Source organism: Pygoscelis adeliae, unplaced genomic scaffold, assembly GCF_000699105.1.
Source record: "Pygoscelis adeliae isolate BGI_AS28 unplaced genomic scaffold, ASM69910v1 Scaffold38, whole genome shotgun sequence".
Taxonomy (NCBI): domain Eukaryota; kingdom Metazoa; phylum Chordata; class Aves; order Sphenisciformes; family Spheniscidae; genus Pygoscelis; species Pygoscelis adeliae.
Genome location: NW_008825614.1, coordinates 17,418,872 through 17,438,616, shown reverse-complemented (window position 1 = coordinate 17,438,616; position 19,745 = coordinate 17,418,872). Strand labels below are relative to the sequence as shown.

The 19,745-nt window shown below is 41.1% G+C and overlaps 1 protein-coding gene across 1 annotated transcript; it reads right to left on the bottom strand.

Annotated features, from left to right (window-relative positions):
• Window positions 1-8,270: 8,270 nt before the first annotated feature.
• On the bottom strand, window positions 8,271-19,292 carry LOC103924534 (chromosome unknown open reading frame, human C12orf75). Its single transcript, XM_009333063.1, has 6 exons — window positions 19,171-19,292; window positions 18,727-18,794; window positions 16,755-16,779; window positions 10,345-10,380; window positions 9,116-9,195; window positions 8,271-8,553 (listed from the first exon to the last, which is right to left on the bottom strand). The coding sequence occupies exons 1-6, from the start codon at window positions 19,290-19,292 to the stop codon at window positions 8,504-8,506; spliced, it is 381 nt and encodes a 126-aa protein (XP_009331338.1). The 3' UTR covers window positions 8,271-8,503.
• Between the last annotated feature and the right edge of the window lie 453 nt (window positions 19,293-19,745).

The following is a 19,745-nucleotide window of genomic DNA, read 5'->3' as shown; positions in this document are numbered from 1 at the left end:
ACAATGCTGCTCTTGGCAAATTATTATCAGAAATCAAAAATTATTTTCCAAGTAGTGATTTTCAGGGTTCTTTTCACTGGAAATCTTGGGTTTCTCAAGAAGCAATTGTTACACAAGCAATGATGTCTTGAACAAAGACCCTTTAACAATGCTGTGTAAGTTTTCCAACCATTATTCATTCTATTAAAAAAAATTTGGAATTTATAGAAGCTCCATCTCCCCTGGCTGGCACAGTTTCCTTATTACAAATTAATTCCCTGCCAAAAATGGTTTGTTTTTATCTGATGATCCAAAGCAGTTCCTCTGATAGAACAGTAAAAGAATTTATTCATTTATTTATTAAAGTAACCCACAATTTGGAAGAGGAAAAAGAAGTAGACTACTGGTTTCTTGTGAGACTTCAAAGATGAAATACATTGTTATAATAACCAGATGCTTGGTGTTTGCTCAAGTTGATACTATTTATACATTAAGATCTAATTATATCTTTTAATTTTAAAGAAAATCTGTTGGCTGATTTCCCAAAGGCACGTAAGGCTCCTATGGACAAACCAGGTATTGGGAGTCCTTCCAAGTTTTTCCCTTACAGCTATATCATTTTGGGAATTCAAACCTAGCTGTGGGAAATATTCACAGCTCAAATTTACAGTCAGTGTCCAGTAGTATATAACCATAAATATGATATTAGATATAAGCTGAAAGGTGTGCATTACCTCCCTGATTTTATTTATTTATGCACGTGGTGTTATGTTTGTGTTCTGTCAAGTAGAGTTTGGTAGTGACGCAATGTGGATTCTCTCCAAAGTCTGAATACCTCCCTAACTCCAATAAACAGTCTCACATCTTGCTGCAGCCTGGTATCCCCCACAAAACAGCTATTGAACATGACCTGCCTCCAATGAACATGTCGCTCTGAATCATAGCCTCACGGTAAGAATCCAGTGAGCTCAGCTTTTATGGAGCTGAAGCCATCCTGCAGACAACACTGAGATTTCGCCAACATAAAAAATGGGCAAAGAAGGCTAAGGGTGGAATTTAGTATTTCACATTACTGCCATCTCCTGTAAGATAGGAATCAAAGACCATAAACAAAATTCGGTCAGTGGACTGCTAATTCCCAGAGTTCCGATTCAGGGTGCTGTGATCCAAACTAATCACTTGCAGTGATCCAGTAGTTATGAGAAATATAAAATAGATGGCGTAGGTAAACCAAAGCTTTAGTTCTAACTCTACTCTGTTTTTCAGATTAAGCTCTTGCTTCTTTTTTGCATGTTCTATACTCCTTCCTTGTATCATGCCTGTTAATGATTTTTTACATCTTGTGTGTTTTCTCAGTCTACTAAATTGTTTTTCAAGCATGATGTTTTTCAAGCATGATGCAAACTTCCAAAGTAATTAGAAGTTTCAGTCTGCATAGAGAGACATAAACAAAGGGAACACCAACACAAATTTTGGAAGAGAAGGCAGGATATTTATATATCCTGGTAACACCCAAAAGGACAGGTAACGCTCATGGGCTCATTACACTGGGCATTAAGCAAATAAAAATGAGATAAGTTGTTTCCCAAAAGGTTTGCAATCTCAGATATTTGAGGGTTGGAACGAACCGATAAGCCAATCCCCATTTCTATTCAAACAATTTGGCAGTGGTCTACTTCTTGCTCTATTTTCAAGAGATTAGAATCACAGAGAAATGGAGCAGATACTTAATTAAACTACTTCCTTTTTTACATCATTTTCAGTTCCTAACCTCCTTCTGCATCTGTCTTTACTGCATAATACTATAATCCTCATTCTCCTACATATTTCCTCCTTTCTGGCACACAAAGTCCCTTTCATCCAGGCCCCATCCCATAGTATCTTTCTAATTCTTTTCTCAGTACAGTTACGCATTAGCTTAGAGAGTTTCACTGCACTTCATGGAATGATCTGTTTCACAAGCAGGGTCCTATCTTCAGCTATAGGTATTTTAATAATGACCAGGTAAGTGCCCACTACACAGAAGTTCCCACAGCATGGCTGACAGCTGTTCTAAGCACCCACGAGCAGGTTTCTGCTGTCTGGCAAATACTCCCATGTTTGAAAACCCTAGGGTTACAGTAAAAATTGACAGATCATGTAAAATGAAATCACTCCTATTCTGATAAATCTAAGTTCTGTGCATGTTTGTTGTTAAAACAAGGATTGAATCATTTAGCCCAGCCTCAAAAGATTTCCCGCAATACTGGCACACCATTGCTCTATGGAAAGTTTACAGCGCTGTTATTTTCTTGCTCTTTTTCTAAATACATTGCAAAACAAAAATACTCCACACACCACCCTCTTCCAGCATGTTCTCCACAAAGCCAGTTCACCTGAAGTGTTCAAATTGCTGTCAATAGGAAGCGATGACGATGTACTGCAAAACTCCAAGGAACTATAACCAGATAAAAGCTTCTTTTAGTGGGTACACGCAACTGAGGAACTGTAGTAGCAGTCTGTAATAATTGTCACTTCTGATCACCATGGGAACCAAACAGAAGTCTACTTTGCAGAAAACAGATCAGCAGTGACTCACTGACTGCTTGGGAAGGATGATTATTGAGAATCACTAGACTTGTGTGGGTGACAGGGAACAATACGCTAGTGATGTCATTTCAACCATAGTCCGATACAGCAGAGACTCCTCTGCTACATATGCAGGATGAAATCAAGTAAATTAGTACTTTGCCTTTGTGTTCATTAGAGACAAATTTCACCTTTATGTTTTTCTGCAGCTTCAGCCTTGTGTGGACTCTTTGCTATGAGAGGATTTCACTTCTAGTGAATGAAGTCCCAACAGAGCTTACACCGGGCTTTACCAGGTCTTCTGCAACCCACTTAGTGACAGATTCAACCCTTGAGCGACACAGAATTTTAAAGCTATGTCACATCCTCTGACCTACACTGTGACGTGGATGGCACACACGAGATGGGCAGTATCTCCATCTGGACTACCCAGATACCGAGAAGTCGAGTCCTTACAACTAAGCTCCAGGTTCTGCATTAAGAAGAAAGCAAAATAAATGCACAGTCTCATCAGTGTAATTCAAAGGAGCAGCTGTCTTAGAGGTGAAATAGTTTGTACAACTAGAACAAAATTTGCAACCCAACAAGATATTTGGATTGTTTTTCAGCTAATCACAAACTCTAGTTTCAGTCCTATGCTTTGATACTCCAGAATTTTCCAGGATTCAATTGTCTGAGTTACGTGAATTCAAGCATAATATTTCTGAGCTGTCAAAGAATCCCAAACCGGAAATTCTCAGATTATAAAGCCTGAATTCACTGTCTTTGCTAAACTATTTTCACTGTCTCCTCAGCTCTGGCTGGAGAAAGAATGACAACTGCAAAGGAAATGGTATCACAGCCCCAACATTTCAATGTTTCTTCTTTACAAATGGTAATTCAAGACGTTTTGACAAAACCAAAGTATCTCTCTTAACAATAACTCTGCCATTCAATGGCTCCTTGTGTTCTGTTCTCAATTCTCACATTGAACCATCATTTGAGTGCCTAAATATCCTCCAAGGATGCCATCAAATGCACAGCTGGCAGCTGGCATATAGGGTTTCTTTTGTGTTCCTCCTCCTAACAGAAATATCCATAGATTGTAAGTTTTGAAAGAGCAGATATACTCATTTCTCCATGAAATGTCATGTGCTTTTATTAACAAAGGCTTAAGAAATGCTACTCACCATAGAGGAATTTTCATGAGCAGAAAATCAGTTCCCTAAGTGGAATTTGGCCAAGACTGAATACAGTGTCCTGTCACACAGGTTCTAGATCTGTGGGTCCTTGGGAAAACGAAAGACAAGAGTCTGCAAATCTAAGACAAGGGCATGGCCCTAGCTCTTCAGTTTGATGGGTACAGGCCCACATAGCATAAACGAATGTATATCTATTGCAGAGGCTCCAGCCCATGATACTGAAACATTTGTCAGTTGATCAGTAAGCTTTTGAGATTAAAAGATGCAGAGGAACAAAAATATTAAGAAACCACCATACCTCCCACACATTCAGAGGATGAATCATTAAGAGGCCAATTCTGCAAAGTGCTCCACACTTCTCTGCAGCTCTGCACAGGAAAAATTAAGCAATGACGTAAACCAAGAAAAAGTACCCTTTGCAACTGTCCCACCACCAACTGCTAAGGAGCTATTCATTAAAAATCGCCTCTTTCTTTCCTCAGCCCACACATGGGGGTTCAGATGTCAGTAGCAGAACAAGTGATGTTCGAATTTAGCCCTGTCCACCTTTTGATGATTCTTCCCAGCAACTGAAGGATAGAAGTGGACAAATAACCGGGGAGATTACTGGCATCTGTTGTTGGCTTTTCAAGCACTAGCTGAACTTCGATGTATCCTAGAATGGCTGGTGTTTTTTCTGCTTTGGGAAAGGCAATCGTGATCAGGTCAGGCATGGGCCTAATTGCTTTGTACTAAATAAACTTGTGCTGTGCAAACCATTTAGACCATTTGTGGAACATGTGATGTGGAAATGATACCCTTATGCTATGGGAAGCAGGTGGAAAGCAAACCTGCATGTTTATTACTCACTGCTATTTGAGTTCTCATCAGCTTGGCATGCAAGAACAAGACTGCAGATGTCATCTACAGACATTCATTCATACTGAGATCTTTTAACACCACCTCTTAACCTTCAAGCTTATTTCATCTCAGTTCGAGGTTGAAGGGGTCAAGCATGAGACATGTATTTGTCTTCAGGAGCTGGAAACCTGAAATCGTTGATAACCCAAGTAGTAGATTTCTAGAGGACAGCAGTAAATAATGTCACAAATACTTAAAAGAGGACAAGCAAGGAATATTTTTAAATAGTTCTTTTTACAGGCCTCACACCAAACAAACTACCACTTATTTTCAAGTCAGAGCTGCAAGTTTCTGGAAATCATAGTCAATGGTTGTTCATCACTCTTAATAGATATCGGTGAAATGGGCAGTAATTTCATGGTTCACAGCATTTCACTTCCTCATGTCCAAATTTTGTTTTGCTTTTTTCTTTCCATTTTAAAAGTGGTCATTTATCTTCAGTAATACATTGATGTGGCGTGGGTTGGGGTTTTTTTTGTTTATTTGTTTGTTTAAAGTGTATGACATATTGTGTCCTATTTTAAAAAGTTTGACTAAAGAATTACGCAAAAGACACTAATAATTTAAATACTTGTTCAGCCATATGGAAATGTACAATCTGTTTTATGTTCTGTGGGTGTGCTGGTTTTGGCTGGGATGGAGTTAATTTTCTTCACAGTAGCTAGTATAGGGCTATGTTTTGGATTTGTGCTGGAAACAGCGTTGATAATCCAGGGATGTTTTCATTACTGCTGAGCAGTGCTGACACAGTCAAGGCCTTTTCTGCTTCTCACACCACCCCACCAGCGAGGACGCTGGGGGTGCACAAGAAGTTGGGAGGGGACACAGCCGGGACAGCTGACCCCAACTGGCCAAAGGGATATTCCACACCATGTGATGTCATGCTCAGCATATAAAGCTGGGGGAAGAAGAAGGAAGGGAGGGACATTCGGAGTGATGGCGTTTGTCTTCCCAAGTAACGGTTACGCGTGATGGAGCCCTGCTTTCCTGGAGATGGCCGAACACCTGCCTGCCGATAGGAAGGACGGAATGAATTCCTTGTTTTGCTTTACTTGCGTGCGTGGCTTTTGCTTTACCTATTAAACTGTCTTTATCTCAACCCACGAGTTTTCTCACTTTTACTCTTCCAATTCTCCCCCCCATCCCACCGGGGGGGGAGTGAGCGAGCAGCTGTGTGGGGCTCAGTTGCCAGCTGGTTAAACCACAACAGTGGGAAACCTACAGTTGCTATAAACTTAACGAATTTTAAAACCTCCCATCCGTTATTTAATACAACAATTTGCTAAAGTAATAATAACATTCATTCTGTTACAATTTCCCGTACTGGAGATACTTAGAGATGAGTCAAGGGTACAAAACTCTTTAAGTGATCAAAAATACTCTACAGTTCAGTAGGATGCAGCACTGGAGTTTAGTCCCGCTATCTCTGAAAATATTATCACTTCATCCTTACGCAAGGAAATGTCATTATAATATTACACAGAACAGAAAACATAACATAATAGTTGGGTTCATTAGTATTTTTTTCCATGTAATGCTTTATAAAAGAGATAAAGCTGAAGAAAATAAAACCACACATGTAAATATTATGATGAAGTACATTGTTCTTATTTAAATAAATTTCCTTGAGCAATATCTTCTTGAAAGGTGAAAATTAACCACTAACATTTGTCTCACTGTATAAAAGTGATGGTAGTAATTATAAAGAACCCGATGGTCTTATGATTATTTCATCCAATTCTTAAGTTTTCACAGCAAAAATATTAAAATTTGCAATATTACTAAAAAGATGCAAACCTGTCAAATATATTACTCTGAAGTAAATTAACAATTAATTTCTAGGAACCTACCATAGGACCTATTAAGTGGACAGTAGTAATGTTTTCTATATAAAATCTATCAAAAATTGTTGGAGAAAATATACGAAGCGTAGCTGATAGCTGATGAAATCTGCAATATGGCCACAGAGAAATAAGTTGCAGATCATCACATTTAGCTCTTGTGCAGAAACATCCACCATGAGTTCATTAATTTCACTTTTCACTGGAGAACAGCAGGAGGTTTCCATAATGCAACCATCATAGGAAACTGATTCAATGCTGTACTTTAAGCTTTACCCGTAGTTGGAACTTGCAACAGTTTAGATTTTTTGGTGCTCTGATCTCTCTTGCTCTCCGGAAGGCTACGCAAATATAAAAATCTTCAGCAGAAAGACAACTCTCTCTAAAGCACTGGCAAGTGGTCTTAGTAGAAGACTGTTCAAAAAAAGAAAGGAAAAAACAGACTTAGCTGGACCGGTAAAGCAACATTGGTAAAGCAATACAGTAACACTCTTGGACATAAACCAGCAAACTAGGTCATTGTTAGAAGCCGAGAGATTTGTGGTCTATGCCCTCCAGACACACACGCCCATAAACTCATGGAGCCCAGAGGAACCTTTGCAGATTTAAAGGTGCTCATCTGCCTAAGTGGTTTTTAGCCTGAGTCAACAGCCAAGCCCTGATCTTGCACCAATGAAGGCAAAGTGCACTTTCAACTAATTTGAATATCAAAAATGTCAAGTGATTGATTCTACCCAACCTCAGGTGTTTAACTAAAGCACCTAGACAAGGACCTAATTAACCCAGGCTCTGGTCATCAACCACAGATGGAAAGCCGCAACCTCAAGAAGGTGCTTCAGTCTTGCCCAGGTCAAGGGTGACAGTGTTCCTAGCTTAGACATCTCAGCCAAGTTACTGAAATTAGGTGTGATGACCAGCTGTTGGTCTCCCTGTATATAATCAGCGTGTGTGTGTTCTGCTCTACTGGGCCTACATCCAGCACCAGGACCCGCCAGAACTGTTTCTGGCTCTTCACCTAAATTAGGAAAGGGTTCTGCTTCCTATGGAGTGTGTTGGCAGCTTCCCTCCCTCTCCACTGGCTAGACACCAAAACTGTTCCCTTCTGAAAGTCGTCAATGTTTATTCAGTTCAAATTTTGAATGGAAGCTTAGCTTGTTTTATTTTTCTTCAGACATGAACTTGCGAAGGACTTTTTTTTTTTAGTTAATTAGTTAGCTGAAACTCTTAAGTCAGGAATAGAGCCTATAAATTTTCACTGTCCTACTCTGGCCGGTGGAGAACAAAGCCCCACAGATTATCCCATAGCAAGAGGAAAGCTCCAGTAATTTACTTAGTGGGTGCCTCACTTCGGTCCTCAAGGTCCTCCCCAAAATGGAGATGTTTTCTAACTGCAAATTACTTGTTCCTGGGAAAAGCTTTGTCTCTACAGACGCTGGTCTAGGCACTGCTGATGCACCTCACCTCTCACGGGAGGTCTTAGTACTGCTGCAGGATTAGCTGTGGTGCGGTTGAAGGTGAATACAAGGACATTTGATTTTTATTTATTCCCAAATGGGGTAATACAGAGTTTTCTTGCTTCTCACTTCTCACCAAGAAGGTGACTTTACCCTCTTTTTCTTTTACACCTGCACCACTGAGAACTAGCCCCTGGTCCAACCTTTAGAACAGTTATGCTGCAGCTGGAGAAGTAACGGCAATTCCCAGACCATCCAAGAGCAGCACAGGGAGCATTGCCACCTTGTTTCTGTTCAACAAATACATGCTAAGCACATAACATTAATTAAGACATACTGTACCTCCAGCTGTTTGGATCTTGATGTGTTTATTTCCTTCTAATCTTAATTAGAAAACAAAAGGTAAAGATGGTTAAAACATTGTAACATATCACTAATTTAGAACACCATTTAAAAAAAAACAAAAACCATGCAACAAAGGTACTACTTTTCCAAAACCAGCCACTACTACTACGGTTAATAGTGTTATTTTTCTTCATTTTTTTGTTTTGCAGCAAATTTTGGAAGCACCAGTCAGTGACTAAACTCCATGGTGTACATATGTGACAGCAGCATTTTGTGGTATTAAATCTAAACAATTATTACATGATTTCATAAATCTATGTTTTTGACTTGTCTATTAAGTACCTATAAACCTAATGCTTTTTCCCACTGTTCGAAAACATCACATGGAAAAGAAACAGTTTGCACTGAGTTTCATATAAGAACAGAAATAAACCCGAAAGCAAGCACTTACTAACTGTTATTACTGGAATTCACCACAATGCAAGTAAACACCTTCAAAACTAAAAATAGCACTGAGGGTCTGCAAGTGCATCTATCACAGCCTCTTAGTCCTAACAGGGTTTTGTTTTCTTTGAATTCGCAGAGCACTCAGAGCGTGGAGAAGCTGTTCAGAAGACAATGTACTACATTGTCAGCATCTGCTCTAGGATCCTTCTGCAAAAGTGTGTTAAAATTTAAATAAACGGGAACAATCACTTTAAGGATTATAAATATCCCCACTGCCTTAAGAGGCTCCAAGGCTAGCCAGTCTGTCTGAAATAATAATTGATTTTTAAAGGAACTACATCCTACTAGATAAAATTAAACTGAGAAAGCAGGAGAAATGCAATACGCAACCTTCCAATACCTTTCGGTGCAGCTTTCGTCTGACTGGAAACCACGGCGGCCGCGTCCGACGGCAGGCCAACATACACGCCACCATAGTTCCTGATTTAAAGAAACAATTAAAGAGACATCAGAGCTTAGTTGTAACACTCCTCCCTATAATGTCGACAGCACGCAGCAGCATTACAAAGACCATGGATGGTCAGAGAGGAGGGCACCTCTGCACAAGCATCCTCAGAGGAGCCCTCCTTTCCCATGGCTATGGGGAAAGTGCATATTAAGTGCCACGTGCTTGCTAATATGCTGCCAGGCAAAAAAAACCTTGAGGCCAGCGTCACTCTTAAGTGGGACCCAAGCCTGTGAAAGGAGCTATTTTTCACTCAAGTTCCTAATATTTTTCATTAAATCCCAACTGTGTTGTAACAATAAACCCCACTAGCCCAGCTTCTTCTAGACACCGAATATATCCAACTGAGGACAGAGCCAATCTGATAGTAACATTTGGCATTGGGACCACTGAAGCACCTCACTTCAAACAACGCACACCAATTAAACAGCACTTTGACCTCTCCTCGTTAATAAATAGGACCTGCATCACCCTGCTTAGGGCCACACTTGGAGAAAACTGTTAGTAGGAAGGAGCACGAGGGTGTTAGGTACTTTCATAGCCCAACCCTCTCTCCTTCATGGCCTCGCAGAGCATATTTTCTGGTTCTGAGGCCTGTATGAAAAGCAGGGACTGATGCAAGGAGGTGAAAAACTGGGTCCTTAAGAGCCTCTGCTGTGCCTGGAGCTACTTGCAGAGACTCCCATTATGCTGCTCTGCCCCGTTAGGTGCCAAATGAATCACACCTCCTCCAGTTCCTGGGGCTCCAAGTTGATTTCTGATTTGTTTGATGATAGAGTCACATCTCCTTTGATTTCCAGCCCAGCAGAGATCTCCCACAGGTGCTAATGCCATTTTCTGTGGCGGGGCTGGGGTGAAGGCAGAGGTCACTGGCCCTTATCGAGCACATCACCTACCGCTGTGAGATAATGTGCTCTTCTTGCCACAAAGTTCCCCCCCTCTCCAACTCACTAATCATCAATACTGGGCTCTGTGTGAGATTTCCTCCTCTCTTTTCTTTTTTTCTTCTTCTCTGCTTTGGTGGTGTTGGTGGGAATTAGGAGAAGGAAAGGAAGGATGTACATCTGGCGGCAGAACTCTCTGCAGCCTCTTGCAAATAAAGCCAGTCCTGGTAAAGCACCTACCTCCTTTTGTCATCATCTGATACAGATTCTTCTGCTCTATAACATCAAAAGATAGAAAGCACATTAGCAGATTGTTTCTTTCAGATACTCCATCACCATCTGGGTAGATTCAGGAGCAAGGGAAGAAGGGGATTAATACTGATACCAGTTTAATTCAGATCATCCACAATTCAATAAAGTATTCACACAGGCACAAAAAGAGTGACAATTTTCCAATCTAATGTACAGAAGAAAGAAAAGGATTGAGAATAGATGCAGCTTAGTTTTCATGACCCCCGCCAGCGATGCCTGAAAGTATGTTTGGGAGCTGAAATAGGTAAATTAACAGTTCTCCTGCGTGAGTCCCCACACTGCTCCAAATAGCAGTATGAAGACTCTGCATATAACAGGAATGACTCTGGTCTGCTATTCCACCAAAAGAGGACTGGAAGGGATTGGGCATCCATGCTGGCATGGGAATGAGGATGAAGAAAGATAAACTTTCACAGCAGCTGTGCCAAAAGATGTTACAGAACCTCTCCATAAAATGAGGTACTGCAATTCCTGAAGTCAGAGTTGTTTGCAAACCAAATAACTGTTACTAATCCTTTATAAATGGGCAATTACTTCTCTTTTACTTTTAAAATCACAGGTGAGTCTGTAGGTCGATAGGGATTCACTGCGGTTTGACTCCCCCCACTGCAATACTGTCCAGTGTAGCTGAACCAGGGCAGGGGGTAAAGTAATCAGCATCGACGTGAAGGCAAATGTAGCATAGAAAAGATAAAAATTTTATTCTTACTCCCTGAGGGTACAGTGCCTGTGCTGCAGTCTCAGTCTGTGCCCCAGTGTCAGTCTTCACACAAACCACTCACCCACCTTTGATTAAATATTTGGACTTTGAGCTCTGCTTGCATGGCTGGCTGTGGATCGGGGCAGCAGCTGCGTTTTAGCTTGGTCTGCAACCTAACAACCTAGCAATAAAAATAGAGGCAAGATAACTTGAGTGCTGTCAAGTCCACAGACATCCTTCACCCCTTCCCTACAGCTGGGGGCAACAGCGAGAACCGCCTGAGAAGGAGTCCTGCACCGTAGCTGCTCAGGGAGCCATGGGATACGGTCACAGCAGTGCCCAGGGAAGGCTGCCAACAGCGAAGGCGGCACCATGACCCAAGGAGGGCTCTGCTGTGGAAATGCTCATGCACAGGCTGTTCACCCAGATATTCTCACCTGAATATTCCCATTGAAGGACCAATTGCCTGGACTATGAGGGCAACATAAAGATACTCCCCATCGTGAGCTGATCCATGAATTTCTGATCTGCTCCCCAGGCAATAAAACTGAGAACTGGCCTTTACCCAGCATTAGGGCTAAATCCATTCTGTAGCCTTGAAAGGCATTTCTGAACTATGATATTTAACAATAATATATGACATTTCTTATTGTAATTTATTTATTCTAAGGGGTAGATGTGCCTACTGTTTAATCGTCAGGGCTGTATGCCACTACTGACCCCTGAAGTCAATGGCATTTTGGCCCAAAGTGCAGAGAGCTTGTAGCAAGATGCAGCCTTAAATGCAAGAAAATGCCTCTTAAACCTCAGTCAGCACTCTCCTGGGAGGGTAGCGAATGCCTTAAAAATACTGCTAGAAGTTGGAAATTATCTTACACTTACCTTCTTTCTAAGTGGCAGAACATTACAAATATTGTAATGTTTGTATCATTTTGATGTACTTTTTGCATCATCACAGTGAATAAGGGTACATGGGTCCTTTTAATAGTAGAGGTTTGGGGTAAATTTAAGTATGCTGCAGTTTTGCTAAATGATATTCACGCAAGGCATAGCACTGAGTGGGGTGAGCCTCCTTGTCTGCTGCCTTTGCCTACATCTTACCACTCAGGAGAGATGGAGCGATAAACTCCTCATTCTCTGGCGCTCCTGCCACTCCTCCCTGGAGGAGTTTCAGACGGCATCTCCTGTCTCCTCTGACCCCACGTAGCCTAAGCCACCTTGCAGTCCTCACACACGCAGCCGGAAAAATGCAGAGATAACTTTCCTTGAGGACTGTGAAGCTGCTCTGTCCTAGTGTGCACCAATTTCAGCTGAAGAAAGTGGAAAGCCTGTGTATGTCAGTGGTAGAAACGAGCCCTGTATTTTTAGCAAAAAAAATGACAACACTTTAAGAAAGGGACTTTGGGTGCCAAAAGATCACAAACAATCATTTCTGTTGAACCAACCGAATGTGTCACAGGATTGATTTTCTCATACAACTGGAAACATTTTTTATAATCCAGATTAACCATTATCCAGAGAAAAGAATCCTTTAAAAGCACTGGCAACTTCATGCGCAGTTCAAAGCCTCTAAAATGCAGTTGTAAGAATAATAATCAATATTGTGCAACAGGAAATTAATGTCAGTGTTTAAAAAAAAAAAGCCTCTACTAAGCAACAGGGCTATTTTCTTATGTTCTAGAAATGTTCTGTAACAGGGCATCACTGGACCATTACTGTCATTCTCTCAGCAAAACAAATTATCCAAGTCTATGATTAAGCACACTAGGTTTTTTTTAAACATTTTGCTTTCTTCCTTTCCTCTTAATAGCTACAAATCAAAGTCTAATTTTGCAATACCTTTTCCCTTAAACACACAATAGCAAATATAATCTGGGATTGTACAGGCCACAGCTCTTGCCTGGGTGATGACTGGGTGCAATCTGTTGTAGTCCTGCTAGGAAAAAGGAGGTGAGCAGAGACGGGAGGAACATGGAAGTGTGAGAGGGAAAAGAAAGAAAAATTCTGGTGGCAGCACTTAAGGAAGAAGCCATTTTCCACCCCTTTCTGGGGACTCCTTTCTAAGCAGCATGGGAAGGAGTGCTGTTCCAGTTTATGCATAAGCACATTCACACACCTCTCGCCTTCACACACTGTAGCTTAAGGCCCCATTTTGAAAGGTGTCCACTAATTTCACATGTTCAAATGTCCAGGTGCCAGCTGAGCCATTGCGGCAGGTGCTGCTTCTGCGCCCAGGCTGGGTGAACACAGGTGGCTCTGGGGAGCAGGGCTGCAATGGCCACACTGGACCACGTGGAAATGAGAATGGAAAGAAACTCCTTTGGTTTTGGCAGTGCTCCCATTGCCACATCTCCCAGACTCACAGAGAGGGTATGGGGATACAGGAGTCCAGCACATTCTTTGTCTCTCCTTCTCTACCTCTAATGTGTCTTTAGCTTCTTCTTATATCAGGGACGAAGGAAGAACCTAGCATAAAAAATATCTTTAAATACTTCCATTTACAGAGTCCTCCAGGAAAAGCAAGCTAGGATAAGCTTTTCTGCACCAGGAATAGAGGGCAAAAGGAACTTAGCAGTCTGATGTGCTTTGTACTGATCTGCTGCCGTGTTGCTGCACCTTCCCTCAGACGTTGTTGACATCTACGGCAGAGGATCAGAGAGCACGTTCTTCAGCAGGCAGCGTAGGTGAAGTCCTGTAGCTGGTAGGCAGATTTAACAGCAAATCCACATAATGGCATTCTATTTTCAGCTAGAATAAATGTTTCTTTTGGTAAGGATTTGTCTGTCCCAAGAGGCTTCCTGTCACCCTCCTAAGTCTGCAAAATATACTTGGTTCAACTGTCGGTTTTTACATCCATCAGTCCTATGTCCATTTGATGGTAAAAGAAGCTGCTATTTTTCACATAACATTTTAAAAATCACAAATGACAGGCATTCACATTAATTAATTCCATCCACATTTTTCTTACTTCAGCTTTTATGACTCCACGCCGAGCATTACACAGACTCTTGCTAGCCATGCTCAGTAGTCCCACCAGAAATGATTCACTAAACTTTGCACAAATGACAGACGACTACTCAGTTTCTCAGTGTTTCTTGGGAACAAGGGCCTGTCATTTGTAGTTGATGGATTTCTTCCCAATATTTTGAAACAGGCTTGAACTGCTGTGTCCTTTCCTTCCTACTGTTACTAATCTTCCTCTGAACTTAGCCACATTCTGAAGGTCACAGGCATTGCATTATTTTCTAGTATATACTTTACCCCTCCTGTATCTAAGCTTTTCCAGTTAGCAGTGATGTACTGCTCTTTATTAGCAGGGCAGGAGTGTTGGCTGAAGCTGGCCGACAGATTCACCGTTGATTTGAGGGCTGGAGTACACAGGGAGAGAGTACACATTCCCAGACCATACGTCCTTCTTGTCGCCACGCAGCCCTCAGTCTCGCAGCACTTTGCGTAGGAAGATCATATCATCATCACTGTCTTACTGGTGGAGAAACTCAAGGCCCAGAGGGCAAAGCAGCTTCCTTGCGGCCACCCGGGAGGGCTCAGAGCAGGATCCAGACCTCCCTCCTTCCACCCGGCTGCTCACTCTAGGAGATGCTGGTGCCTTGGCAATGAGTCGCAGTCAAGAAACGAGAAATCTCTTGAGTTAGAATAACCGTATTCTGTATCAAAAAGTACGATATAAGTGAGGACACACCTAAATGCTTTTCTGGACCAGAGTTGATACAACTGAAATTTAACAGCAAAAAAAATGTGGGCTTTTTTAAAGAGGATTTTTTTTTTTAATCTTTAGCTGATAAAAGTGAAAAGGTGTAAAATAAAAGCTTGTGTGGATCTATAACGTTAGTTAATATAAATCTGTTCATTTCCATGAAACTAAAATAGTTTTTCTGGTATTTTACTTCCTTTGTAAAAATCTGCTGTTGCATGTTAGGATGATTGATTTAGGACTTCGGGTCATCACTGCCATTCCTCATTAACAGATCTGTGTTTCTAATGTCTGACGAGAAGGCTCAACCATGCTATTACTCACACAGGTTGTTTGGCTGGCTCTGCTATCCTTATCTGAATGAGTAATGGTTCCAGGATTGATTCTTTCCCTTTGTTGAAGTCTGCAATAGTAATTAGTTTTTTCTAAGTTATCCCGATACTTATTTCAAACATGACAGATGATCTAACACTAACAAGTAGGATGTTCCCAGTTTAACTCCTAAAGCCTGGCCCTACAAATGCTTACACACACATAAACGCAGTTCTACATATACCTATACCTTTAAGCACAGAAACATGCCTACTAAATTCATAATTTAACAGTGCTTGCAGTTTTGAAATTTAAAACTACCAAAGAGCGAAGAGAGAGATGCAGTTCTAAGTCACTTAAATTATCTAAATTGAACAACAAAAAAGGCCCTAATATAAATTAAAAACAGTGGTTTTGTATATATCAAAGTGCTGAGGGCATGGATGCTGCAGGCTGTATCAAGAATAGGTTCCTCCTAAGCTTGCCTTCTCTAATTTATTTATTATCTGACACTGCAAACCCAGAAAACAGACTACACGGGTAACACAGAACTCAAGAGTATCTGTGACAACAGTGTTCATCTGCCAAGTGAGACCTGTCGTTAGTTCTCAGCCATGCTCTGTAATAGCAAGGACAAGCCTGTTGTTAAGCTCTTCTCTCCACTTGTTTATCTGACTTGACAGCCCTCGTCTCTGCACCAGGATTCCTCTGTCTAATTAGAGTAGTTATTCTAAATGAAGTAAATAAAACTGAAGAATGTTCCTATTGCATAACATGAAAATCTTTCCCAGGTCCCCCAGTCTCGAACTCTAGTGGCAAATACCAATTACATGAAATAGAAGAAGGCAAGACCTTGGGAGGACGTCTTTAATGTTTCCTTTGATAGGAAAATAAATTTATGGCTGAATAAAGCTGTTCCTGTACATTTCTACATCAGCAAATGAAAAATGGGCTGAGAAAGGCTGATCTTTTGCTGCTGCTTTTCTGAAAACCAGAAGTTGGCAAGGGGCAACAGGACAATAGAGGTTCAGACCTTCCACATTTAGAGAAAAACAGGATGGGTAGGGCTGCCCGCTGCTACTCAGCATCAAAGATAGGGGAGAGAAAGAGGAGCCGACAGATACTATCTTCAATGCGGAGAACATCTAGAGAAGGTGGGTACTTTGAAAAGGAAGTCTGGATGGGTTATGGGGTCTCCTGCAAAGAGGGAAAATTTGCCTCAGTGGCTCTTTAAATCTCTCTCAGGGCTTGGTGGAAATTTATGTGGTCGTTTCATACAATGACATGGCCTTTGGAAAAAGGTGTACTGGTACATGACAGGGAAGAGTAGTCTGAAGTAACATGACCACCTCTGGGAGACAACTCTCTCAACAGACACAGAGAAAAGACATTTCTGTTAGAGAAATAACAAGGGAAGGAATCTGTAGAAAAGTAAACAAGACATGAAGTTGTTTTGCGGAGATGGAAGCTGTCACTAAAGACAATAAACATCTGGTGGTGTTGATTATATGTTAGGAGCCAGATGAATCAAGTATGACTAAATCTAGTATAAGGCTAGTAGGACTAAAGATAAGTCCAGGGTTACATATTTGAAAGAGTAGAGTAAGTACTTACACATCTTTAGTAGTCCCTGTGGCACCTAGAATGAAAAAAAAAGTGCACGTTTACAAGATAACGGCATAATCCTCTAAACCAACCGATAGTACGGTAGGCATTTTTTGGCCTTTCTGTCCTAAACAAGGAGGAGAGCAACATAAGATAAAATTCATCTTTCTGAACTTTATATGCTTCACTTTGCTCAGTCTTCTGGTGGTTTTGTCTGCTACAAAGTCGCCGCAACTAACCAAGCAGTTACTCCTGAATGCCTGTTTATTTTGCGCACATGCCATTTGATTCAGTTGTAGGCTTGGCATTACATGTGTAAAACGCTGCTCCATTCTTCCTGCCAGATAAACAAAGTTTTATAAAATAACTAGACAGAACTAATATAAACATTGGGACACAATCCATCCAAAGCCCTGGACATCTAAAGAGGTCGACCACCCCTTAATTCATCTTGCTATTTAACAAAAAAGCAAAAAACCAAAAGCTACCACCTGGCTGCCTGATCTCAGTGATTGATTTTTTTTGGTGACTCAGATGCTTCTCGCTGGGAGAGGAACATTCACTCAAGTACAAACTCTTTCCTGTTCCTCCCAAGTTATTAAAGCCATGTTGCTATTGCTGGTATATCATTCAGCTGAGTAACCAGCAAATTATCCCTTCTACTAATTACACAAGCTAGGGTAGACATTAGAAAACCTTTCACTTCTCCTTTTCCTCTTCCTCTCAGTACTTAGCTAGAAGAGGTTATCTGAGCTCACTCTGAAGAAACTACAGTTGTCAATCCAAAAGATTTTATGGGTTTGGAGGTAGATTGGGGTTTTTTCAGCCATGGCACTTCATTTCTTGAAAAACTTTGGTTTTGCTGCTGCAAAATATCCATAAATAGCAAACCTCTTTTGTCTCACTCTGATGTGTAAGAATATGCCTTCTGCATCCTTATTTTAAATGCAGAGAGGAAGAAACAGTCCTGCAAGGCCTTTCAGCACTGTCTACCTGAATGGATGGCTTGGATGACAGGAAACATCTCCTCCCTTTACAGCTAACTCTTGACCATAATATCACTCCCAATTCCTATGACTTGACTATCCCTCCTTTTCCCAGCAACAACGTAGACTAGACTTGTTTAAGACTGTACACGTTTCTTTTGTTAGTATTGCTTCCAGAGCCAGCAAAATCTCAGTACATCTATCTGTATCAGCAGAAACTCTTAATTAAGCTGGAGGGAATATCTTTATGCACAATAACCTCAGGTCCTTGCTTTAAAACTTTATTCTACCAGGCAGCTTTCTGAGACTTTTTGGCTCTATAGGCACGTCTACATAGTACTACATATAAACCCTCCCAATTAATTGTGTCCAGGTGGAAGGTTGGGATTGCAGTGCTGCATGCAAGCTCGATCTCAGCCGCTGTAGGGAGACGTTTTCTGCTACCAAGGCTAGCTCTTCCAGAGTCAGCTCAGCTAAGTACCTTCAGGGCGCTACCCTGCATATCTAGACAGAGCCTAGGCATCAGCAACACCTCAGACAACATACGTTTTGAAAAGCCTAGCTCCACTGCTGTAGCTAGCAGGACTTTTTTTTTTTTCCAGAAGAAACTATTCCTGTGCTGTCCCTGTTCTGCACCAGAACCACGACTTTCTCATTTTCTCAACCTAAGCTCACTGCAAACAAACTCAGTTTCTCCAAAAAGGTTCATGGTCCTTTGTGAGGTCTTTGCTGAGCCTTTTCTGAGTCTGAGCTGAGGTCTCAGGGCTTTGAATCCTCATTTGAAAAACTAATGCCTTCCTTGCAGGAAGTATACCAAAAGTAAAAAATGTTTAATACACAAACTGAAACCTTAGCTGAGTGAGAACTTGTGCGCCTACAGTACCACTACATTTCCCAGTGGACATACTCAAGTTCCAGTCAATCACCAGGCATACTTCAATGCCATGCCCATGTTCAATGCCATACCTGTCTTCAATGTATTACAGTAAACCTACATTTGCACTCTGGGGACAGGAGCTGTCTCTCAGACCCATCAACTTGGGCTTCGTGTAGAGCTATGAACCTGTGTTGAGAACAGAGATGTGCCACTAGCATTCACACCTGGCAGCACTTGTTTCCTTTGAATATTAGAGAGGGTACCACTGCTGAAAAATCACTGCAGCATTTTGAAATGCACCTCACACAAAAACATCAAGAACTAAGTGTGATAAAAACAAATTCACTTTTTAAGAGATGATTTTTACTGTTTATAATAAATAAATACATATAATAAATAAACAAACAAATAGTTCTCTATTGTTTTTATAAGCACAAAGAACCAGGTTATCCTCGCTTCCATTGATGGGATTCCATTCATTTCAGTAGTGTCACTTCTCATTTTCACTAGCAAAAGTGAAACAAGAGTTTGGTCCAAATTCACTTGAGTACCACTGAAGTACCTGAATATACTACATTCTAAAAGTATTTCCAGTTCACAAAGAAGTTTTCTTCCTGGAAGAGTTCTGAGCTTGCGAATGAACATCACTCCAGCTAGGTGGCCCATAACTGTGTAAAAACCCATAACGTTTTCTTCATTAGGGAGCCTGAACACTCCTTATACAAGATTTTACTTCACAAGGAACCCAGTAACATCTCAGTTTGTACAGACATGTTTGTTTTTAAAGTCCAATCCATTCAGCCTCACCCCTATTACTTCACTGACATATTTTTCTAACTCTTCTGTGTTTAGTGAGCGACACATTATTTTATAGCTACTCAAGTTTCTCCTGCCAGAAGTTCAGCCAAAGAATCTCGTTTACTACCAACTCACAAACAGTGCATAGCTGTGCCACGGCAGCAAGGTGTAGTGCTCTCGTAGTCACGATGTTTTAGAAATATGACTTGAGAAAAGGTTCACATATTTGAAAGCTTGTCCATTTTTTCCCACTATATCAGCTTGTCCTAAAAAAAGGCAGCGCTTGACCCTACAAACTTAGTCTCAATAGGCTCATGTTGGTCTGGTTTTCCAAAACCT

Bases quoted from the DNA above. Each gene is read 5' to 3' on its own strand.
- LOC103924534 (XM_009333063.1), bottom strand. From the start codon at position 19,292: ATGGGTTTTTACACAGTTATGGGCCACCTAGCTGGAGTGATGTTCATT. The intron at 18,795-19,170 runs GTACTTCAGTGG...TTCTCAACACAG, and splicing joins TTAGAATGTAGTATATTCAG to GTTCATAGCTCTACACGAAG. The intron at 9,196-10,344 runs GTAGGTGCTTTA...TCTTTAAATCAG, and splicing joins TCAGATGATGACAAAAGGAG to GAACTATGGTGGCGTGTATG.